This window comes from Anomaloglossus baeobatrachus, chromosome 4, assembly GCF_048569485.1.
Source record: "Anomaloglossus baeobatrachus isolate aAnoBae1 chromosome 4, aAnoBae1.hap1, whole genome shotgun sequence".
In the NCBI taxonomy this organism is placed as follows: domain Eukaryota; kingdom Metazoa; phylum Chordata; class Amphibia; order Anura; family Aromobatidae; genus Anomaloglossus; species Anomaloglossus baeobatrachus.
Genome location: NC_134356.1, coordinates 407,005,168 through 407,030,088, shown reverse-complemented (window position 1 = coordinate 407,030,088; position 24,921 = coordinate 407,005,168). Strand labels below are relative to the sequence as shown.

The following is a 24,921-nucleotide window of genomic DNA, read 5'->3' as shown; positions in this document are numbered from 1 at the left end:
CACACTGCGATGTGTGCTGCCTCGGGAACATTGCACAACCGCACGTTCAATTCTTGAGAAATGAACGACGTGCATACGATGAACGGGTTTTTGTTCAATCGCACGTACTTGTCACTCACTACAATGTACCTTACGATGCCGGATGTGCGTCACTTACGACGTGACCCCGCCGACATATCGCAAGATATATTATAGCGTGTAATGCGGCCTTAAGACACACGGCATGAAAATCAGTGCAAGTGGAATGTGATAAAACATCGTGTTCCACTCGGACCAATATTACACTGTGTCAACACCCATGAGCGATTTATTTTCTAAGCCCTAATCAGACCGAGAAAACAATCGCAGCATGCTGCGGGTGCAATGCGATCCTCTTTCTCTCGCACCCATTCAAGTCTATGGGGCGAAAGAAAAATCGCACTGCACTCGCAGAACACCAGTGTAATGCGAGTGCAGAACGAGAATGGCAATAGCTGGCAACGGAGGAGAGAGGGAGATAAATCCCTCCCGCCCTTCCTCGGTGCCGGCCCGCCCCTCCGCAGCTGTGGTTTGATCGCATGATCGGACATCAATTGCAATGACACTCACTTGACACTCGGCTCCCGCTGGGCTGCCAGTGTGAGCCGAGTGTTATGCGAGGATCGCAGTAGTCCCCGTGTGGACCCGGCCTTACTATTACGGCCTGACTGTGTAGCATCATAGATCATCACCTAGATTTTAAGCTTGTGAGACGAGGTTAAGCCATGAATTGCAGATAGAAAAAGTGCATTTAAATAAAAAGCCAAACTCCAAACTGAGTCTATTTAGGAAAGGAATGGTTCTGTTTCAGCTGTTTACAGACCATAGGCTTGCAGACTGATAAAATGTTTGACTGCAGCAGTGAAGTTTCATCTACACTACAGTGCTTGTGACCAGCGTAGCCAATGGTGGGTTCAAATCCCACCAAGGACAACATCTGCAAGGAGTTTATATATTCTCCCTGGAGCCAAAGTTGTAGTAGATAAAAAGTTTCTTTTAGTCCTTTATTTCAATCATATTAAAAAAAGTCTGTCCATAGCAGCATAAATGATGACAGAGAGGTAGGAAAAGTTACCGCTGGCGCACGGCAAGACACGTTTCGGCTAAACCTTTATCACTGCCATGGTTTAGCCGAAACGTGTCTTGCCGTGCGCCAGCGGTAACTTTTCCTACCTCTCTGTCATCATTTATGCTGCTATGGACAGACTTTTTTTAATTTGATTGAAATAAATACTAAAGAAACTTTTTATCTACTACAACTTTGGTTCGCTGGATTAATCTCTTCTATTTGTGCTGGTAAGAGCTTCTACCATATATCCGTGCTAAGAGCCTCTATAGTCATAGCAGCTTGATCCTACAATATATTGGGTAAGCTGGAAAAACGTCTTCTTTTTTATATATTCTCCCTGTGTTTCCTCCCACACTCCAAAGACATACTAATAGTGAATGTAGATTGTGAGCCCCGATGTGGGCAGTGATGATCACATCTGTAAATATGCGGAACACTATGGCGCTATATAAGCGATAGTAATTAGCAGCAGGGATATTTCGGCTATGTTAACACTTTGCATTTTTTCGTTTGCGTTTTTGGCTGTATTTTAGGCCTCATTTGTCTGCAGTATGTGTAAATAAAGTTAGTTTTATTCACCACAAAAGCGTAGCTGTTGTGTTTTTGCACTCTCATTACTTTCACGAACAAAAAACACTGGAAAAATGCTTTAAAAAACGCAGTAGTTTTCTATTTGTCAGAGACAAAAGCAATTGTGTGCATGAGATTTTTCATCTCCTATCTTTTGCGGGTACTGTAAAAAGCAGCTTTTAATTTGCATAAAACTAAAAAAAAAAAAAAACACTGCAAGAACACGTGTGAACATATTCAGCTCTTGTAACCATTGCAGCCAATAATCAGACTGCAGCAGTAGTGAGCAGGCAGCAGTGGACCCGCGGAGGGTCCAGGGCTGTGGAGTCGGAGTCGGAGTCGTGGAGTCGGAGTCGGAGCTCATTTTGGTGGAGTCGGAGTCGGTATAAAATGCACCGACTCCGACTCCTGAAATATATAATAAATTGGGGACAGGAGTGCAATGCAGAATGTGCTGAATATTTTACTAAATAATAACATTTAGTATAATGCTTATATTTAAGTGAAAAATTTATTGTAGTATAATGTGAACATCAGACATTTAATTGTTTTTATGATACAATAATCAAGATATTTGGATAGAACATAAAATATTTATTGGATACAACTTTAGAACACAAAAAACTAATAAATTGTAAATATGTAATATTATATATATATACACAGTGTATATACACACACAAGATATATATGTAATCTACTGTATATTACATAGTGTATTACATATTTACAATTTATTACAGTTTTTTGTGTTCTAAAGTTGTATCCAATAAATATATTTTATGTTCTATCCAAATATCTTGATTATTGTATCATAAAAATTATTAAATGTCTAATGTTCACATACACATATTCATGTACTACAATAAATTTTTCACCTAACTATAAGCAATATATGTAGGAGTCTGAGTCTGAGTCTGAGTCTGAGTCTGAGTCTGAGTCTGAGTCTGAGTCTGAGTCTGAGTCTGAGTCTGAGTCTGAGTCTGAGTCTGAGTCTGAGTCTGAGTCTGAGTCTGAGTCTGAGTCTGAGTCTGAGTCTGAGTCTGAGTCTGAGTCTGAGTCTGAGTCTGAGTCTGAGTCTGAGTCTGAGGTTTGGCTTACCGACTCCACAGCCCTGGGAGGGTCACTGTTGTTTTCTGGTTGCATGCCTATGGACTGTAATCAATTGAAGCAGGACAAACTCTATTAGGCTATGTGTCCACGGTAGAATGTACCTGCGGATTTTTCTGCCTGAAAATCCGCGACTTTCGCGGCAAATCCACACCCGCGGATTTGATGCGGATTTTTTTTTTTTTTCCCATTCTATACCCAAATCCGCACCAAAATCCGCAACAAACAATTGACATGCTGCAGATTTCTTTGTCGCTCCATTGGGAGACCCAGACAATTGGGTGTATAGGCTATGCCTCCGGAGGCCGCACAAAGTATTACACTAAAAGTGTAAAGCCCCTCCCCTTCTGCCTATACACCCCCCGTGCTCCCACGGGCTCCTCAGTTTTTTGCTTTGTGCGAAGGAGGCAGACATGCACGCATAAGCTCCACAGCTTAGTCAGCAGCAGCTGCTGACTATGTCGGATGGAAGAAAAGAGGGCCCTTTACAGGGCCCCCAGCATGCTCCCTTCTCACCCCACTCTTGTCGGCGGTGTTGTTAAGGTTGAGGTATCCATTGCGGGTACGGAGGCTGGAGCCCACATGCTGTTTTCCTTCCCCATCCCCCTTAGGGCTCTGGGTGAAGTGGGATCCTATCGGTCTCCAGGCACTGAGACCGTGCTCCATCCACAGCTCCTGAGGACTTTGCTGGATAGGAGCCGAGTATCGTTCAGGGACATGGCCCTGCTACTTTGAGGTACTCTGTGTCCCCGTGGGGACCGCGCACAGCAACACTCCAGCATTGCTGGGTGTGCTAGTGCACCGGGGACCGCGGCGCTGACCGCGTTTGTGCCATTACACACTGCAGCGTCGCTGAGTGTGTTAGTGTATGGGGACTACCGCGCTGACCGCCGCTACCATTGTTATTACTGTGGCGCGGCTGGGACTGTTAGTGCGCTGGGGACTTCCGCGCCGACCGCGCTTATACGGCGGCCGCGCTTATAACTCGAGTCCCCGGCTTTTGCGGCCTAGTCTCTTTTTCTTCCCGCCCCCAGGCCTGCCAGTCAGGGGAAGGGCGGGACGCTGTGCAGGACGGCAGCACTGAGGGCTGGAGCATGCTTTGCATACTCCACTCCCCTCACTGTGCACAGTGGGGCACCAGTTCCCGCACTTTCTGGGTCACGCCCACGGCTCCCTCCTCTCCTCAGGACGCCGGCAGCCATTCCTGTCAGCTACTCTGACGCTGCAGAGGGGGGACAAGCTCTGGGAGACCCAGGCAGGGTTTCTGGTGGCCACACAACCGCTTTAAGCGGCCGGTAAGCAGCACCTGAGGTGCTGGCCCCACTTGTGCAGAAGTGTAATTATAGGTTATATGTTTATAGGCTATTCTTTACACTGTATGGTGCACGGTTTAGTTCTGGCTATATACCCTATTGTGTTGCTCAGGGGAGACAACAGCATGGCGCCCACAAGAAGCAGGGGTGCCAAAACACAGGCTTACTATGCTGCCTGCGCCGCATGTACGACCTCGCTACCGGCAGGTTCCACTGACCCTCATTGTGTGCACTGCTCGGCCCCTGTGGCACTTACTCAGCCGGAGCCTCTGCTAAGGGGGGCCCAGGGGGAACCACCTGCTAACACTGTCCAGGTGACAGGGACGGAGTTTACAGTTTTTACTGAAAGACTTTCTGAGACTATCGCTAAGATTCTAGAAGCTTTGCAGTCCAGACCGGTATCTCAGACCATGGGCACTGTGGAATCATTGCCCCCTGGTTCCCCTCAGTTGGGACAACAATGTTCCCCCGGGGTGTCTCATAGATCCCGGGGTGAGGTCTCTGACACGGACCGCAGCCCTAGACCGCCTAAGCGAGCTCGCTGGGAAATCCCCTCGACCTCATCACATTGTTCAGGGTCTCAGAGGGAGGACTCTCTGTATGATGACCCGGAGGTAGCTGATCAGGATTCTGATCCTGAGGCCGCTCTCAACCTTGATACTCCTGATGGTGACGCCATAGTGAATGATCTTATCGCGTCCATAAATCAAATGTTGGATATTTCTCCCTCGGCTCCTCCAGTGGAGGAGTCCGCCTCTCAGCAGGAGAAATTCCGTTTCAGGTTCCCCAAGCGTACGAGTATGTTTCTGGACCACTCCGACTTCAGAGAAGCAGTCCAGAAACACCGAGTTTGTCCAGATAAGCGTTTTTCCAAGCGCCTTAAGGATACACGTTATCCCTTCCCCCCTGACGTGGTCAAGGGCTGGACTCAGTGTCCCAAGGTGGATCCTCCAATCTCCAGACTGGCGGCTAGATCCATAGTTGCAGTTGAAGATGGGGCTTCGCTCAAGGATGCCACTGACAGACAGATGGAGCTCTGGTTGAAATCCATCTATGAAGCTATCGGCGCATCTTTTGCTCCAGCATTCGCAGCCGTATGGGCACTCCAAGCTATTTCAGCGGGTCAGGCGCAAATTGACGCACTCACACATACGTCTGCGCCGCAAGTGGCGTCCATAACCTCTCAAACGTCGGCATTTGCGTCCTACGCTATTAATGCTGTCCTGGACTCTGCGAGCCGTACGGCGGTTGCAGCCGACAATTCGGTGGCAATACGCAGGGCCTTGTGGCTACGGGAATGGAAGGCAGATTCGGCTTCCAAAAAGTGCTTAACCGGTTTGCCAATTTCTGGCGACCGTTTGTTTGGTGAGAGGCTGGATGAAATCATCAAACAATCCAAGGGAAAGGAAACATCCTTACCCCAGGCCAAACCAAAATTACCCCAACAGAGGAGGGGACAGTCGAGGTTTCGGTCCTTTCGGGGTGCGGGCAGTTCCCAATTCTCCTCGTCCAAAAGGCCTCAGAAGGATCAGAGGAACTCCGATCCATGGCGGTCTAAGTCACGCCCTAAAAAGACCGCCGGAGGTGCCGCTACCAAGGCGGCTTCCTCATGACTTACGGCCCCCTCACATCGCATCCTCGGTCGGTGGCAGGCTCTCCCGCTTTTCCGACACCTGGCTGCCACAGGTAAAAGACAGTTGGGTGAGAGACATTCTGTCTCACGGTTACAGGATAGAGTTCAGCTCTCGTCCTCCGACTCGATTTTTCTGAACATCTCCGCCTCCCGAGCGAGCCGATGCTCTTCTGCAGGCGCTGGGCACTCTGAAGGCAGAAGGAGTGGTGGTCCCTGTTCCTCTTCAGCAACAGGGTCACGGTTTTTACTCCAACCTGTTTGTGGTTCCAAAGAAGGACGGGTCTTTCCGTCCTGTCCTGGACCTAAAACTGCTCAACAAACACGTAAAGACCAGGTGGTTCCGGATGGAATCCCTCCGCTCCGTCATCGCCTCAATGTCCCAAGGAGATTTCCTTGCATCGATCGATATCAAAGATGCTTATCTCCACGTACCGATTGCTCCAGAGCATCAGCGCTTCCTGCGCTTCGCCATAGGAGACGAACACCTTCAGTTCGTGGCACTGCCGTTCGGCCTGGCGACAGCCCCACGGGTTTTCACCAAGGTCATGGCTGCAGTAGTTGCGGTCCTCCACTCTCAGGGTCACTCGGTGATCCCTTACTTAGACGACCTGCTGGTCAAGGCTCCCTCTCAAGAGGCATGCCAGCACAGCCTCACCGCTACTCTGGAGACTCTCCAGAGTTTCGGGTGGATCATCAATTTTCCAAAGTCAAATCTGACACCGGCCCAATCGCTGACATATCTTGGCATGGAGTTTCATACCCTCTCAGCGATAGTGAAGCTTCCGCTGAACAAGCAGCGTTCACTACAGACGGGGGTGCAATCTCTCCTTCAAGGTCAGTCACACCCCTTGAGGCGCCTCATGCACTTCCTGGGGAAGATGGTGGCAGCAATGGAGGCAGTTCCTTTCGCGCAGTTTCACCTGCGTCCTCTTCAATGGGACATCCTACGCAAATGGGACAGGAAGCCGACGTCCCTCGACAGGAACGTCTCCCTCTCTCAGGCAACCAAAGCTTCCCTTCGGTGGTGGCTTCTTCCCACTTCATTATCGAAGGGGAAATCCTTCCTACCCCCATCCTGAGCGGTGGTCACGACGGACGCGAGTCTGTCAGGGTGGGGAGCAGTCTTTCTCCACCACAGGGCTCAGGGTACGTGGACCCAGCAAGAGTCCTCACTTCAGATCAATGTTCTGGAGATCAGGGCAGTGTACCTTGCCCTGAAAGCGTTCCAGCAGTGGCTGGAAGGCAAGCAGATCCGAATTCAGTCGGACAACTCCACAGCGGTGGCTTACATCAACCACCAAGGAGGAACACGCAGTCGGCAAGCCTTCCAGGAAGTCCGGCGGATTTTGATGTGGGTGGAAGCCACGGCCTCCACCATCTCCGCAGTTCACATCCCAGGCGTGGAAAACTGGGAAGCAGATTTTCTCAGTCGCCAGGGCATGGACGCAGGGGAATGGTCCCTTCACCCGGACGTGTTTCAGGAGATCTGTTGCCGCTGGGGGATGCCGGACGTCGACCTAATGGCGTCCCGGCACAACAACAAGGTCACGGCATTCATGGCACGTTCTCACGATCACAGAGCTCTGGCGGCAGACGCCTTAGTTCAAGATTGGTCGCAGTTTCAACTCCCTTATGTGTTTCCTCTGCTGGCACTGTTGCCCAGAGTGTTACGCAAGATCAGGGCCGACTGCCACCGCGCCATCCTCGTCGCTCCAGACTGGCCGAGGAGGTCGTGGTACCCAGATCTGTGGCATCTCACGGTCGGCCAACCGTGGGCACTACCAGACCGACCAGACTTGCTGTCTCAAGGGCCGTTTTTCCATCTGAATTCTGCGGCCCTCAACCTGACTGTGTGGCCATTGAGTCCTGGATCTTAGCGTCTTCAGGATTATCCCAGGAGGTCATTGCCACTATGAGACAGGCTAGGAAACCAACGTCCGCCAAGATCTACCACAGGACGTGGAAAATATTCCTGTCGTGGTGCTCTGCTCGGGGTTTTTCTCTTTGGCCATTTGCCTTGCCCACTTTCCTGTCCTTTCTTCAGTCCGGATTGGAAAAGGGTTTGTCACTCGGCTCCCTTAAGGGACAAGTCTCTGCGCTCTCTGTGTTTTTTCAGAAGCGCCTGGCCAGACTTCCACAGGTACGCACGTTTCTGCAGGGGGTTTGTCACATCGTTCCTCCTTACAAACGTCCGTTGGAACCCTGGGATCTGAACAGGGTGCTGATGGTTCTTCAGAAACCACCGTTCGAGCCAATGAGGGATATTTCTCTCGCACGCCTTTCGCAGAAAGTGGTTTTCCTAGTAGCAGTCACTTCACTTCGGAGAGTGTCTGAGCTGGCAGCTCTGTCATGCAAAGCCCCCTTCCTGGTGTTTCACCAGGACAAGGTGGTTCTGCGTCCGGTTCCGGAATTTCTCCCTAAGGTGGTATCCCCCTTTCAGCTCAATCAGGATATCTCCTTACCCTCTTTTTGTCCTCATCCAGTTCACCAATGTGAAAAGGATTTGCACTTGTTAGATCTGGTGAGAGCACTCAGACTCTACATTTCTCGTACGGCGCCCCTGCGCCGCTCGGGTGCACTCTTTGTCCTTGTCGCTGGCCAGCGTAAAGGGTCACAGGCTTCCAAATCAACCCTGGCTCGGTGGATCAAGGAACCAATTCTCGAAGCTTACCGTTCTGCTGGGCTTCCGGTTCCCTCAGGGCTGAAGGCCCATTCTACCAGAGCCGTGGGTGCGTCCTGGGCTTTGAGGCACCAGGCTACGGCTCAGCAGGTGTGTCAGGCGGCTACCTGGTCGAGCCTGCACACTTTCACGAAACACTATCAGGTGCATACCTATGCTTCGGCAGATGCCAGCCTAGGTAGGCGAGTCCTTCAGGCGGCGGTTGCCCACCTGTAGGATGGAGCCGTTACGGCTCTATTATGAGGTATTATTTACCCACCCAGGGACTGCTTTTGGACGTCCCAATTGTCTGGGTCTCCCAATGGAGCGACAAAGAAGAAGGGAATTTTGTTTACTTACCGTAAATTCCTTTTCTTCTAGCTCCAATTGGGAGACCCAGCACCCGCCCCTGTTTTTTTGTGTACACATGTTGTTCATGTTGAATGGTTTCAGTTCTCCGATATTCCTTCGGATTGAATTTACTTTAAACCAGTTTATAATTTCTTTCCTCCTTCTTGCTTTTGCACCAAAACTGAGGAGCCCGTGGGAGCACGGGGGGTGTATAGGCAGAAGGGGAGGGGCTTTACACTTTTAGTGTAATACTTTGTGCGGCCTCCGGAGGCATAGCCTATACACCCAATTGTCTGGGTCTCCCAATTGGAGCTAGAAGAAAAGGAATTTACGGTAAGTAAACAAAATTCCCTTCTTTTCTGCATCAAAATCCGTGGCAAATCCGCAGCGTAAAAATCCGCAGCATGGACACAGCATTTCCAAAATGCCATTGAAATGGCTTGGAAGTGCCGCTGCTGCAGATTTTCGGTAAATCCGCTGCAAAATCCACAGCGTGGGCACATAGCCTTAGGATATGTGCCCACGAGCAGGACACGTGGTGTCCTGGATGCAGCGGGTCCTCATCTGCGGGGTTGCAAGTCTCCTCCGCGCAGACCGCAGCTGCTGGTGCCCACAATCCTGGCTCTGGCAGTTGCGGTCTCTCACTTGTGTTCTCCCTGCGGAGAATGCTTGCGACTCCGCAACAAACAAATGACATGCTTGTGGCTCGGAAAGAAGCACCGGCGGGTCAGGTTTTGCTGCGGGAAAAACAAGCACAGTGGGCGTGGGATTTCTAGAAATCCCATCCACTATGGTTTACAGTTCATCGCAGCGTTTTGGACGCAGCAGAAACGCAATGCAAACAGATTGTGGGCGCATAGTCTTAAGCTATATTTGTCACTTTTCTGGTGCAAGTCGGTCTTGTACAAATACAAGGGGAGCCAGATAGCCACACCTTGTGTAATTGGAAATATTCTGTAGGATTTGCTCTTGAGGTTTTATAAAGGCTAATGCCAAAAATAACTGCAGTGCGGCCCGTCCTGGCACACAATTACCTCTGATCTGCTACTGCCTGTCCCAGAGCTCGGGCTTTGTTCTTGTGCAGTGCTGTGTGTTTGGGTTTTGTCTGCCTTTCTGTGTGTAATACCATTGCTTATGAAGTAGTCCATTCACCCCTGGTTATAAATAACCTTTTTAAATGTATGTTACTGAAAATAAAACCTAAATAAGTAAACCAAGCGGGACAGTGGTTGTGCCATTCACAGTCACTTACATTTTGCTATGCCATTGCTCTACTAGCACCACTTTATTTTTGTCAGACATTTATGGCATTCCCATGTTTGATAGATGCCCCAGAGGTGCCAACCATATCTATATTGAGACCACCCATGCTGTCTGGTGGAGAATGGTTAGTAATGAGAATCCATGTGTGCGCTGGAGCTTATGGCAAGCACGGTCTATGTAGAGGGGCGATTCCTTTAGAAGAATAAAGTCACCTGGGGTATATATTTGGGGCAGATGGTGTTGTTGGTGGCTCAGGAGTTCAAGGCCTCCACCATACACATAAGACTGTCATTAGTTTAACATACCGATATCGTTAGCTTAACCAACAGCATTTGTATGGGGGTGGGGGGTCCAAACTCTTCCCCCATCAGATATTTGAGAGATAAGAATCTGGTATGTTTGATTTTCAGACTGCCACTACTGTTAGGCTATGTGCCCACGCTGTGGAAAATGTGCGAAATTTGGCGCGGAGTTTTGTGGAAATTCCGCAGATTTTTCAAAAATCTGCAGCACAGCTGCTCCCCAGCCATTTCTATGGCATTTGGGAACTGCTGTGCCCACACTGCGGATTTTTCCGCAGCGGAAATAATGCTGATTTCCCTGCGGAAAAATCAGCAGCATGTCAATTATTCCTGCGGATTTCTCCGCAGGGTCCCATATACTTACCTGCCTCACCGGAGTCACTTTCTCCGTCCGGTGTACAGCAGCGCGGTGGTTCTAGGTACAGGAAGGAAGAGGTGGGCGGGGCCTGCACGTGCTCTGGTCATGTGACAGCCGGAGCTAGTTCAGGCCGCCCACCTTCTGCACAGTGCAGCGGACGATGACAGAGTGACACGGCCGCCGGAAAGCGAGGTGCTGCATGATGGAGGTAAGTAATATGAACGCCCCGATCACTGTAGCACTTGTTCTGCATTGAGGATGCAGTGCCGAAGCCATGGTACTGTATCCTCAATGCAGAATGCCCGCACCATATCCGCAGCATGGAAACAGACAAAAGTTGTGGTGCGGTTTCCTGGGAGCTCCTGCGGTAATATCCGCAGGACACTGTCCCCGTGGGAGCATAGCCTTATTCTTGGTGAGATAAGCTGATGCCAGAAATTTCTGGCAGCGCCCCTCTCATAAACACAGACGAGCTATGTATTGTGTGGGGTGCTTTACTCTACTCCATATGCAGTGAGTGTTGGTTGCAATGGCCGGGGTCCATTCTTATCTTGTTTGTTTAAAGGGTCGCTGTCAGCACAGAATGACTATTCAAACCAAGTACAGGCATTCATGCATCATGGTGGGGATAATCCTTTACATACAACATCTCACCTGCTTGTTTTTCCTCACTTTGCCTTCCTCTTCTTCTTTGACAGCTCTGGCATCATGGAGCCAGAGAAGGGAAATGATAGATGGAAAACTAGCAGGTGAGGTAGTGTATTTCAATGTTTAGCCCCACTATGATGCACAGAGCCCCTGTACTTGGTTCAAACCGTTATTCTCTCCTGCTCATATTCCCTCAATCTCCAACCTCCCCTCTTCTTTGACAGCTGTGATTTCATAGAGCCAGAGAAGGGTGGAGATAGGGGGGAAGGTGTACTTAAATGATTAGCCCCCACCATGATTCCCTGAGTGCCTGTACTTTATCAGCACAGATTGAGTGTTCAGAGTCCCTTTTGAAGGGAATGTGGACAAGCCAGGACGTCACAGGTACTGCAACAACACACTCCGGTTAGGCACATCAGTCACACACACAAATCCTTGTTCCCTCCCTCCAGGGTCTGATGTCCACACCAGGTGGGGTGGAGCCAGGCGGTTGGCCCCACCCACTGAGGAGTTCACTGTCCTGGAGGCGGGAAAGGAAGCCAGATCGGGACCCGTCCATCCAGCCGTTTGTTTTACCAGAGACTCAGTCTACGTTACTGGCTGAGTGAGTGCCGCCGTGCCATCTGGAACCGCGCTGCCCCCGCGACCCTGCACCTACCAAACCCCGCTATCCACTTTCCAGTCACCATCACTGGGCCCCGGGACCACCAAAAACCCCCTACCCACAGAGGGGAGAGAAACATCTCGGTTGCTCCCTGTCATCGCTCCCGGGATCCCCGTCCAGAGCAGCGGTGGTGTCCCAACCTCACCACAACCGTGGGTGGCGTCACAAACTGACTTCCCAAAACCCCAAAAACTATTCCCCTTTCACTCACGGGCGAGGAGCACCGCTCGAGTCCCCGGATCCGGCCCACCGCTCGAGCCACCGAGCAGCAGCAGCGCCGGACCTGAGCGTGGTGAGCGCAGCGTTCCCCTCCCCGCCCGCGACAGTGTCACCTCCAGCAATGCTGTTCACATGTAACTATAGGGGTAATTTGCCAATAAATGCTATTTAAATCATGCGTATCTGCCTTACTAGAGCAGTGGCTACAGGTAGGAAATGAACTTCAGTTAATTCCTGAAGTTACTCCACTACTTGATGTAGTGTAGATTACCACTCACTATACTGTAATCACTAACCTGGCACACTGACAGCGTGCTCTGCACACACTCACCGCTCACGTGCTGCAGAGCAGGCTCAGTGTGTCATGGCGTGAAAGAGAGCTGCTAGTCACTGCACCACCTCTGATTGGAAGTGAGCGGCTGCAGAGAGAATACAATTGTGACTGTTTCAGTAAGATGGCTATTGGCAACTATTTACCTGTGGATTACCACTATACCTGAAAGTAAATGGTGTTTCTGGAGGTGATGATGAGTTCCCCTTAACCATTTTATCCTGCAGTCAATAGTGCCCATGACATTTACAGCCCATCTCCGGACTCCTACTAGGTGTAATGGGTAATGGCGTCAAACTATCCACTAAGTTGTTAAAGTATATTATTCAAGCAACCACACATTGAAATCCATTAGTGAGAAATATAACTAAAACACAGGAAAGAAACAAGGTTAAGGCTGCGTGGCCACGATTAGTGTTCACAGCGTTTTGCACGCAGTGTGTTTTCGCTGCGTTGTGCAGCACAAGCACAGTGGATGGGATTGATAGAAATCCCATTCCCATTGTGCTTATTTTTCCTGCAGCGTAAACTGGTATGTTGTGTGGCCTCCAGGGCCGTAGCATGTCAATTTATGCTGTGGAGCCGCGAGTGTTCTCTGCAGGGAGAACAGGGACCATAGTGGCCCAAACCCTGATCATGGGCACGGGCAGCTGCGGTCTCATGATCAGGCCCCACAGGAGAGGACATGCTGTGTCCAGGACGCAGTGTGTTCTGTGTGTCCTTATCGTGTGCACATTCCCTAAAAGAAATCCTCCTGAAGTAATAAGAATGAAATAAAGTGTGCAACACTACACTATTGCAATGGAGGCAGAACAGGACCCTCGTGATAAGTGGAAGGACCTAAAAAGGGCTAGGCACTTGTCATCTCCTAAATCTATGGCAAATGACCTGCGCTGAGCAGAATTAAAGACTCCAGGCTGTCACTTTGTTGTGTATCTGTTTCTTAATTGGCTCGGATTTTCTCTGATTGTGAAAGTCAAAGTCCACTACAAAACAGTGTGAATGATGTAGATGTAGGAGCATAAGTCCTGGAACCCCACGTCCTCCAGCAGGTGCGCAAGCACCAGGATCGGTGATGGAGTTGGGGAACAGGGCTCTAGGTAAGATCACGAATGAAAAATATCCTATGAATTTCAGCCACAAAATTCAGATGATGATTTTTTTTTTTTTTCTCAGTTGTCACCCGTGTGCAATCTTTATTTTGACAGCAGCTATATTTACAAGGCTATTTTTAGTTTCCTATGTTAAATTGCAATTCTTTATCTATAGAGAAAAAAACAGATACTATATTGTGGCTCTATATGGTATCCGATAATGTTTGTGCATTAATAGACTTCAATAGGAAGTTCTATCGGACACTCCGAAGATACTACAGCATGTTGACATTTTTTTTTCTACATGCAGATTTAGTTAGTGAAAAAAATGGCTCATCTGCACTACCCGTTGAATAACGTTGGTCCGCATGCTGTTTTTTTTTTTTATTTTATTTATTTTTTTTTTTGTTTCACAGACCGCGCTTGGACCGAAAATACTTGTGTGTACCCTATGCTAAAGTTTTGGGGTTTTTTTGTTTTGTTTGCTTTTTTAGTTTTACTTGCACTGTTTCTTTGTCTCCTATACTATTTATTTTTTTAAGCCATTATTACTTGTATCTTTCCCATGTAAAATATATTGGGGTGACACATTGTACGGATTACAAAGGCTGTGACTCTATACGACTCTGTACTAGATTCAATGGCTGGGATCTCGAGTACTGCCTGTGCTGTATACTTGTGTACACCCTAGTAGTGACCTAGCTTGTGCCCGTCAGCCATGTATGTAAAGCTCTCCCCTCCATGGTCTGTACTTCTCTTTCCTGGGGCTTTTGTGAGAGCACGGTCTGTGCTGTTGTGTAGACCCTAGTAGTGACCTAGCTTGTGCCCGTCAGCCATGTATGTAAAGCTCTCCCCTCCATGGTCTGTACTTCTCTTTCCTGGGGCTTTTGTGAGAGCACGGTCTGTGCTGTTGTGTAGACCCTAGTAGTGACCTAGCTTGTGCCCGGCAGCCATGTATGTAAAGCTCTCCCCTCCATGGTCTGTACTTCTCTTTCCTGGGGCTTTTGTGAGAGCACGGTCTGTGCTGTTGTGTAGACCCTAGTAGTGACCTAGCTTGTGCCCGGCAGCCATGTATGTAAAGCTCTCCCCTCCATGGTCTGTACTTCTCTTTCCTGGGGCTTTTGTGAGAGCACGGTCTGTGCTGCTGTAACCCGATCAGCAGAATGTAGGTGTACCAGCTGTCAGACAAATGACATGGCATTCCACTGGAAGCCGCCCATGGCAGCTGAGGCAGCTCCTCCCCGCCTTAAGTTTAGCACAGTTGCTGCACTTTGGGAAGCTCACTCCATTTGATACAAGGGAAGTATGCAGTATGGGAAGGAGCTGTGAGTGTTTCTTAGCACACCGGAGACTTGTCTATGAAAACCTAAGAGCCCCTCAAGGGCTTGGGCGTCTAACCTGGACTAGTAGCTATTTGTGTGAGGAACATATTATAAAGTATGGTGGCTCATGATGAAATCGGTGGTCTCTTGCCTATTAAAAGGACTATTCAGGTGATAGCGGTACAGAATCAGGCATCTAAGGAATTGGAGGTATGTTCTGCTCTGATGGCTTTCTATGTAGATGTAACTGTAATACATATGTATATCTCATATCAGGTCATATAAAGCCCTGACTGTCCTAATTCACTGATATCCTTTCTATTACTATATAGTTTATATCTTATGGCAGATGTATATCTCAAGGATTGCTATAAACAGATATAAATATATAGTAATTCTGTGTAATATATCATGCGGGCTCACGTTCCCCTCTTACGGCAGCCCAGGCTTCTGTGCCCCTCGTGTGTCATGGATGTGTCCCTCCTACAACATAATGGAGTTGTGTTTAGTCATGGTTCACGCTCGCAGATTTCCATAAAGAGCTGGAAGCCGTGTGTTCTCCTTATAATAAAATTGCTTGCCTTACAAGAACAGAATCGTCTTGGCCCGCCGCTGAAGCACTTCTTTGTACTTTTCACCACAGTTGAGCCTTATCTGTTGCTCAGTTTGTCTTCCTGTCCGCTTCTTGTATATTTTGTCTTTTGAAGTGACTTTCCTCAATGCATCCCTTTCAGGGGAGAACACAGGGTGACATTGTGCTGGTCCGCGTGTGGGACTAATGTCTTTAGCATATGATGAATAAATATCTATATGCTGATTTTTAGATACATTTTTCTGGCATTTATCCCTGGAGCGTAGAACGTTCGGTGTTCTTCCCTTTAGGCTGCTATGTGGTTGTGTTACACTGAAGAACAGTACAGTTTGGGTACATAAATTGTAGACTGACGTCTTCTAGTCTGCTGCTATGGCCTGATAATGATATTGTGAGTGAAGAAAGCTTACAGTAGTAGCATTGAAGTGGCTTTATTATAGCAATGTATGGGGCAGCCGGTGACTCCCGACGCCTGTGCACTTTCAGGCATAACCTGTTTGTCAGTATCTCCAAACTGCCATAGGGAGTACATGGATTACTTCTCACCGGCAGGTGGTTTTCATCTATTAGAACAAGAGGCGCCATTGTCCCTTCATCTGTGACCACATTTTAACGTATGATGAAGTCAGTGGCCCTGTAATATGAGGCCAAGACATAATTGCTTTCACACCTGCCATTCTCTGGATATAGGAAACCATTGTCCTTACTTTGACTTCTGGTGAAGGACTCGGGTCTCAAAAGGGCTGTTCTTTAACCTTTTGGATGCATACATGGATGTGGCCCATTGTAGGAAATCTAATCTAAAGATAAGATTTCATGTAGAAAGGAGATCCTTGATGGAGGGATGAATGGAGATATTTGGTTTCCAGATGGCGATTTCATTAAAGGGCAGTGATGTTCTCACTTGTCTCTAAGTTCACATAGTAATTATTACACCATGTGAGATCAATGACGGTGAAAGTGAACAGTGTAAAGATATGTATAATAGGTCACCAAATGCCTCTGTGATTTCCTACAGATCTGATTAAAGGGGTTTTCCAGTAAAGATAACTTATTGCCTACTCACAGGATATGTGATCACTGATTTGTGGGGGTTCGATCGCGGAAAACATAATTGATCGGCACAACAATCCCTGTAGAATCAAGCAACAGTACATATGCCCTATGGAGCTGCCACAAAATGCCAAGGGCAGCGCTCAGCATCCCATGGGGAGTGACAGGGCTGTGGAGTCGGTAAGCCAAACCTTCGACTCCGACTCCGACTCCTCAAATTCTCTTGCACCGACTCCGACTCCAGCTCCGACTCCGACTCCGGCTCCGACTCCGACTCCTACATATATTGCTTATAGTTAGGTGAAAAATTTATTGTAGTACATGAATATGTGTATGTGAACATCAGACATTTAATAATTTTTATGATACAATAATCAAGATATTTGGATAGAACATAAAATATATTTATTGGAATACAACTTTAGAACACAAAAAACTGTAATAAATTGTAAATATGTAATACACTATGTAATATACAGTAGATTACATATATATCTTGTGTGTGTATATACACTGTGTATATATATATATATATATATATATATATATATATATATATATATATATATATTACATATTTACAATTTATTAGTTTTTTGTGTTCTAAAGTTGTATTCCAATAAATATTTTATGTTCTATCCAAATATCTTGATTATTGTATCATAAAAACAATTAAATGTCTGATGTTCACATTGTACTACAATAAATTTTTCACTTAAATATAAGCATTATACTAAATGTTATTATTTAGTAAAATATTCAGCACATTCTGCATTGCACTCCTGTCCCCAATTTATTATATATTTTAGGAGTCGGAGTCGGTGCATTTTATACCGACTCCGACTCCGACTCCACCAAAATGAGCTCCGACTCCACGACTCCGACTCCGACTCCACAGCCCTGGGGAGTGATATGAGCAGCAATCGGGCATACAGACTGCTGCACCATTTCACAACAGGGATAAATGTGATCCATTCTGCCGATCGGTGTGAGTACAAACAAATGGGGTAAATAAGTGATCCCCTATTCACTGGACAACCCCTTTAACAATGGTTTCCTAGAAGGGGGTCACTGTCACATTAGAAAATGGCAAGAATTGCATGTTGGCTTATGAAGTCAGGTGAACTTGATATGATTTACAATCGGCTTCATTATTATTGAACCACATCTAACTAAATGTCTTGTCTGTTCTCCTTTTATCAGTGGTTGATCATTTTTATTTGCTTTGGCATTTGGGCATATTGGAGTCTGGTTTTGACTAGCTCAGTCCCTGGTAGATAATCCTCTGCGTGGACTCCCTCTAGGTATATTTCTGTGAGGCGCTTGCCCTTTGAATATTTACTTGGATTACTTGTGTTTTTCTGTCTAATGCAGTTTGCGTGCAGACAGGCCAACCTACGTAAGCCGGTATTGTCTGCGTTCCTCTACATGCTAGTTAGAACTACATATTTGCTTTGTGTTGAAGAATGCCTGTGATTTGATAGCCTTCACGCAGCATAAAGGCTTAAAAATGGAAAGCTTCAGGCTAGCTATAATGTATATGTTTTTTCTCTGCATTTTCAGGAGCCGAGCAACAAAAGAGTACGGCCTTTAGCACGCGTAACATCACTCGCAAATTTAATATCTCCTGTACGAAATGGCGCCGTCCGACGCTTTGGCCAAACTATCCAGGTAATTTAATATTCTGTAATGCTCACAAGTACCAACCATTATATATCCACATTTTATGTTTTACAAGTTATCACACCCCTGTTATTGCTCATGTTACATGGACACACTGTTGTTTTGCCCCGATAAGTTTTCCTTGTTGTGGCCTGGTTTTTGCCATCATGCTTGCGAGAAAGTATGTCTTTGTGAATAATGTATCTGTCTAAAGTATGTACACCGAAGTTCAGCAAGTACTGAGCAGTTCCTGTGCTTTCTTCCCAATAGTCATTCACAATGCGAGCTGAAAACAAGTCTCCAGGCAGTATACACAAATCTTGTAGCAAAATGGCCGCACCAACTCCTCCAAAACGAAGAAATAGTGTCCTATGGTCTGAGATGCTAGACATCAACATGAAGGAATCGTTAAGCACCAAGGAAATAAAACGGCAAGAGGTACCTGAATTCCTGAATATTCTGTATTATTAATGTATTGTCTTCCTGAGAAAATAGTCTCTTCTAAACTGTCAGGTCTACTTTTGAGCCTGAAGTGTAATATCTGTGTAGTCTATACAGTTGATATTGGTAATCTAGAATATTAATGTGTAGATATTCTGAGCGGGTAAACCCTTTGACTACGATGCCTATATTTACACCTTCTCTTCTGTATTTAAAGGCTATATTTGAAATGACCAGAGGAGAACAAGACCTCATTGAAGACCTCAAGCTGGCAAGGAAGGCCTACCATGACCCCATGCTTAAGCTATCAATTATGTCTGAAGAAGAGCTGGCACAGATATTTGGAGATCTGGACGCCTACATTCCCCTGCATGAAGGTAGGTTTGAAGGTACTTGTGTGATGTCTTGTCTATCCCATGGCCAAGTATTTTTAGGATTTGATTTCTAATATTTACACTTTTTTCATTTTAGAACTTCTAACTAAACTAGGAGAAGCAACAAGACCAGATGGAACGGTCGGGCACATTGGTCCCATTCTTGTAAACTGGGTAAGTTCTTAAAAGCTTTTGTTTTTTTATTTTTTGTTTTGGAGCAACAGTTTTATAGTAAGAAAAAATGTCACCCTTCGCACATTATTTACCATAACCCTCTTTTTACTAAGGATTGTTTGGGTTTTGTTTTTTTAGTTACCACGACTCAATGCTTACAAAGGGTACTGCAGTAACCAGTTGGCAGCAAAAGCTCTTCTGGATCAGAAGAAACTGGATCGCAGAGTTCAGGATTTTCTCCAGAGATGTCTTGAGTCTCCTTTCAGTCGCAAATTGGATCTGTGGAGCTTTCTTGATATTCCAAGAAGCCGCCTAGTCAAGTATCCCCTTCTTCTCAAGGAGATTTTGCGACACACTCCCAAAGACCATCCAGACGTGAAGAGTTTGGAGGAAGCGGTAAGTTGTGTTGAGTTAAAGAGAGTCTTAGGATAACAAGCTGTGAAACCAGTTTTCCTGGCAGTCTTTCAAGGAGGTCATTAGTCAGCATGGTGGTCATGTTAAGGTCATGACATCAGTGGACCCACGTGGTTTATATATAGAATCAATCTGGACATAAGCCACAAAAGCCATGATTTATATTTATTAGTTACTCTATCACCATTCTGTCACATGACAAGCTACTAATAATTTTAGATAACTGTGGAATTGACCAAAGAATTGGCTTGCTATTACCAAACCATATGTTCCCTATATCATAGATAGATATAATATATAATGAACAAATTTGGCAAACCTCTTTAAGAAACAATTTTACTTCCCAATATTTTTGCCCCACTTTATTGCAATTTTATTTTAATTAACATTTTTTCTTCTTTCATTTTACAGCTCTTCTTAATCCAAGGTGTTCTTGCAGACATAAACTTGAAAAAGGGCGAGTCTGAATGCCAGTATTACATCGACAAGCTGGAGTACCTCGACGATAAACAGAGAGACCTGCGGATAGAATCAAGCAAGTCACTACTGTGTCATGGAGAACTAAAGAATAAAAATGGCCATGTAAGTGTCTGAGAGCGTAATTACTAATGAAATGAGGCTTTACTGCACCTCGAAACTAGCTAAAATGATGCCATGTGGAGGGGTGGCATTCTTCTGCTGCACGGCATTCACAAGACTGAAGTAAACAATGAGATCACGCATACAAATGTGTCTTACCAATGTAAATGACGTGTTACACATGCAGGAATGACAGGATGGCTTGCAGTTTTAGCATTGTAAGTGTATTATTGTAGGGCAGGAACTATAAGATTTGCAGTCTGTACTTCCAGGACTACCTTTACCTCCTGCTTTATGCAGGAAGCTTTTTATGCTGCTGTATCACCACCGGTTGTTAAAAAGGTATAATTATACATGACAGCAAGAAAGTAGAAATCTGTTCAGTATATTCTGTAGAGTCTATTTCACAGTAGATACCGAGTGGATAGTTCTGTGCTTTATGTTGATGAAGGAAACGGTTTCACATAAAATGGGATAATCTAATCTGGTGTTTTGTTTCTTCGCAGAAACTGTACCTGTTCCTTTTTCAAGAGATTCTGGTTTTAACACGCCCAGTTACACGGAACGAGCGTCTCCATTACCAGGTTTACAGGCAGCCGATCCCTGTCCAAGACTTGGTGTTAGAGGATCTCCAGGACGGCGATGTAAGAATGGGAGGCTCCTTCAGGGGGGCGTTCAGCAATTCCGACAAAGGTATGCTTATCTGTGTTAATGTGTTTTACTTTGCTTCTCTGAACATGCTAAAAACCACCTTTTGTTATAAGGAGAGATAAGCTGCTCTCAAGGGTTCCCTTCTCCCCAGTGAGAAATCATGCATTCTAGACTCTGCCAAGCATACACGTTTCTGGAACAGCTATGTAAAGCATGTGGTCACCGTAGCTCAGAATAATTACTTAAAGGGAACCTGTCATCTGTTTTTTCCCTATTAAACCAAAAATATCACCTTCTGCAGCTCCTGGGCTGCATTCTAGGAAGCTGCACCTTGTTGCCGACCCCTAAAAGAACTTAATCTGTTTGCTATGCAAATGAGTTTGGTTGGCCAGATGGGCCGGCTCTAATTCGTCTCCTGTCTCCCCCTCCTGCCGCTGTTCGCCGTCCCTCAGCCATGATTTAAATGGATGACGCCGCCCCCGTCTTCGTGCACGCTGCTGGATTCTCGTGCAGGCGCATTTCGCTGTCCCCTTATCGCAGGGCTGAGCATAAAATTTCCCTCGCGCGAGCGCGGATGATGTAGTTGCGTGGGTATGAGGATGATGCTGGTGAGGTCACACACAGCGCCGTCCATGATCTCGCGCCTGCGCAACTAAATCACCGGCGCTCGGACGAGTGAAATTTTATGCTCAGCCCTGCGATAAGGGTACAGTGAAATTCGCCTGCACAAGACTCCAGCAGCGTGCACAAAGACGGGGGCGGCGTCATCCATTTAAATCAGGACTGGGGGATGGCAAATAGCGGCAGGAGGGGGAGACAGGAGACTAATTGGAGCCCGCTTATCTGGCCAACCAAACTCATTTGCATAGGAAACGGTAAGATTTTATAAAGTTCTTTTAGGGGTCTGCAAGGGGGGCCAGCAACAAGGTGCAGCTTCCTAGAATGCAGCCCAGGAGCTGCAGAAGGTGATATTTTTGGTTTAATAGGGAAAAACTGATGACCGGTTCCCTTTAAGAGGACTTCATCCAAGATATATAAATGTGTTGGTTCTGATGTGACCTCTTGTCCTAAGTTGCTAAGCTTATAATGGTCTCAGTACAGATGGTCATATTCCCTGATGCAGCCTTCAGTTTTGATGTCGGACATCTAAATCTAAATATGTAAAGCAATTTGAAGCTGTGGGCTCAAAAATGTCTTTTTTGGCCATATTCAATGTATGTTTAAAATTCCCATTTATAGCCGAATAAAAAAAAGTTTTTCTTTTTTACTTTTTAGCTAAAAACATCTTCAGGGTTCGGTTCCAAGATGCCTGCCTCGGCCAGAGTCACACACTCCAAGCCAATGACATCTTTCACAAGCAGCAGTGGCTGAACTGTATCAGAACCGCGGTCGCTCCATACCAACATTCATCACCCACCGAATTAAAAGAGCTGCCCGACCTCAGTGAGGAGTGTGAAGAAAATCACCCGCCTGTGCCAAACGCCAAAGTACAGAGGCGCTCGTCCACCGTATCCAGCATTGTAGAAATGGACTTTGAAGCAACTGCTGACAGTTGTATTGCAGACTCGCCAGAGGATCCGAAGGCTGGCAAAACTCAAAAAACACAGAAAGGCAGTCGGAAAGTGCGGGAGAAGACACAACAAAGCATGAAGCGGAAAGAAACGTTGGTTTAAGTTGCAAATTGCCTTTTGGCTGGACTTGTTTTATAGATATGTACATTTTTATCTTTTCCATAAAGATTCCATAAAGATAATGGGATTATGTCATGGATCTTACTGTATGTGTTACCCCCTGTTCCCTTTCAGTGGCAGCTACTGGTATTCAGTCAACACTGTTAAAGTAGAGTCTTCTCCGCCGTACCCCTAAGATAGGGGAATAATAAAAAGTAATTTATTATCATCCCGACATTGACTGTTTAAAACATAAGTGTGGGGCATTACAATGTCTATCTTACTGTAAATCTGTTGGATAATGCCTGTAATGTTGAGGGAGTCCGAGCGTGACGTGAGATCAGTAACCACGGCCATATTTGGTGGTTTCTTCACCTTTTGGATTTCTCCAGCTCATAGGTCTTGAAATCCATAGACTGTAATCTGAGCCAGTAATTTTTTTTTTTTTTTCCTCAGAATGTCAGAAATACCCCAACCATTGTTATTTTTACATCTGAATCTTGTTTGAGCAAATCCTGAGAGACTCTATTTTAGCAGGTTTTCCATGTTACCTACTGGAATTTATTTGTCCTTTTTGTTTACTGTACATTCCTTCATTTATGTGTTTTTGTGATAAGTATTTAATTTTTTATGTAGTGTAGAGGGTTTTTCTTAAGACAATTTTATTGTAGTTGTGAAGATTTTTAGAGACCACCTATTGACTCCTACAGATGCAGTTTTTTGTTTTTTGTTTTTTTTTTCCTTTTTTTGTTTTTTTATGCCCCTCAGACTCGGCAGTTGACTTTTTTTTAAAAATAAAATACTGTCCAACTATTTTTGATCACCTTTTTTTAAAGGTCTTTTTGAAAGTAGACGTTTGTAAGAAAAGTAGAAACTAGTGAAGGATTTAGAGACTCTGCAGAGTAATGAATACTGTGTTTTGGCAAGAGATGATAGACTTGATGGGCCATGTCTATGGCAAGCGCGTGATTTTGAAGGGATTTCTGTATGTCGTAGAAGGTCAGGAGCTATGTTGTGAAGAGAAGCAGATATTGACTAATATAGAGGATTATGAAATGGTACAGGTTTTACCATATTTAATTGTAGGTGCATTGGAAGAAACTAATTCACTAATGTGAAAATTTACAATTTTTTTTATTTTTTTTATTTTTCCATTTTGATTGCAACATGTCAATTAGTATTGTACAGAAATTCACTGCTGTGGTATTTACTGTGCTGTAATTTTCATATACTGTAAATACTTCTGTATTTTACGGAAGACGGTGATGCATTGTGGGGTGTTCAGTCACTGTACATAAATGAAATGCATGGTTTTATGTAAATGTCTGTACAGCAATAAGTCTTCAAGTACAATAAAATGAAATCCCTCATCTTAGTGGTCATCTATATCCGATCAGCCAGAACAGTAACATAATATTTTGTACGTCTCCCTGCCAAAACAATTGTCTCGCCGAGACATTGACCTTACAAGATCTCTAATAGTGTCTTGTGGTATCTGACACCAAGATATTCACTTCAGATTGTTTACGTCCTGGAAGTTACACGGTGCGGCCTCCATAGATCGGAATTTTTTAATTTTCCCCCAGCACATCCCACAGATGCACGATTGGACTGAGATCTGGAAAACTTGCAATCCTAGATTGCACTCTATACGGTGATCCACAAACTATACCTGGATGTTTTTGCAGTCTGATAGGGTTCATTATCCTGCTGTGAGAGATGCCTCTGCCATTAAGATAATCATTGTTATTGAAAGATTTATTCTTGGTTTATGATGATGTACCACAAACGGGTAGCACATGCCAAGGTAACATCCTCATGAAGGACAGAACTCAAGCTTTCCCACAGAATATTGTCTGGAGCGTTTTATTGCCTTTACCCACTTGTCTTCTATCTGTAGTGCCATCTTTTCCCCACAAACTGCACACAAGCGCCAGACAATTCACCATGATGTATAAGAAAACAACATGATTCATCAGACTTTTGCCAGTTGCCTTGTTGTGCAGGGGTTCACATTGGCCCTGGCCTGTTTTACAACGCAAGCATGAACTTTTATTTCACAATGTCTACTACTGTAGCTGCTCTGTGGGATTGGACAAAGTGGGCTAGTCTAAGCAAGAGAAACCCAGTATTGGCTTTTTTTTTTCTTTCCAAAAGGACTTAAGTATTTTTTGATACTGCATGGCTAGAACTACTATAGGAGGTGAGAAGATTGAGATTATAACAGTATAGGAGAATGGTGATGGTGTAGTCTTAAGGGTGCTTCACACGAGACGATCTATCGTGCGATAGATCGTCGGGGTCACGATTTTTGTGACGAACATCCGGCATCGCTTGCAACGTCTGCCTGTGTGACACCTCCTAGCGACTTAGTATCGCTCACAAAT

At 45.8% G+C, this 24,921-nt stretch overlaps 1 protein-coding gene across 2 annotated transcripts in view; it reads left to right on the top strand.

Annotated features, from left to right (window-relative positions):
- NET1 (neuroepithelial cell transforming 1) overlaps positions 1-23,904 on the top strand; it is a 79,428-nt gene extending 55,524 nt beyond the window's left edge. Inside the window, exons 1-9 of one of the 2 annotated variants that reach the window (XM_075345344.1) lie at positions 14,876-15,134; positions 18,133-18,240; positions 18,502-18,669; positions 18,890-19,049; positions 19,144-19,220; positions 19,359-19,616; positions 20,046-20,216; positions 20,720-20,906; positions 22,140-23,904. In XM_075345344.1, coding sequence (XP_075201459.1) covers positions 15,042-15,134; positions 18,133-18,240; positions 18,502-18,669; positions 18,890-19,049; positions 19,144-19,220; positions 19,359-19,616; positions 20,046-20,216; positions 20,720-20,906; positions 22,140-22,537 — 1,620 coding nt within the window. In that variant the 5' untranslated portion in view covers positions 14,876-15,041 and the 3' untranslated portion in view covers positions 22,538-23,904. Of the gene's footprint in view, positions 1-14,875; positions 15,135-18,132; positions 18,241-18,501; positions 18,670-18,889; positions 19,050-19,143; positions 19,221-19,358; positions 19,617-20,045; positions 20,217-20,719; positions 20,907-22,139 lie in introns of those variants that run through there. The other variant, XM_075345343.1, reaches the window with a different exon arrangement.
- The last annotated feature ends 1,017 nt before the right edge of the window (positions 23,905-24,921 follow it).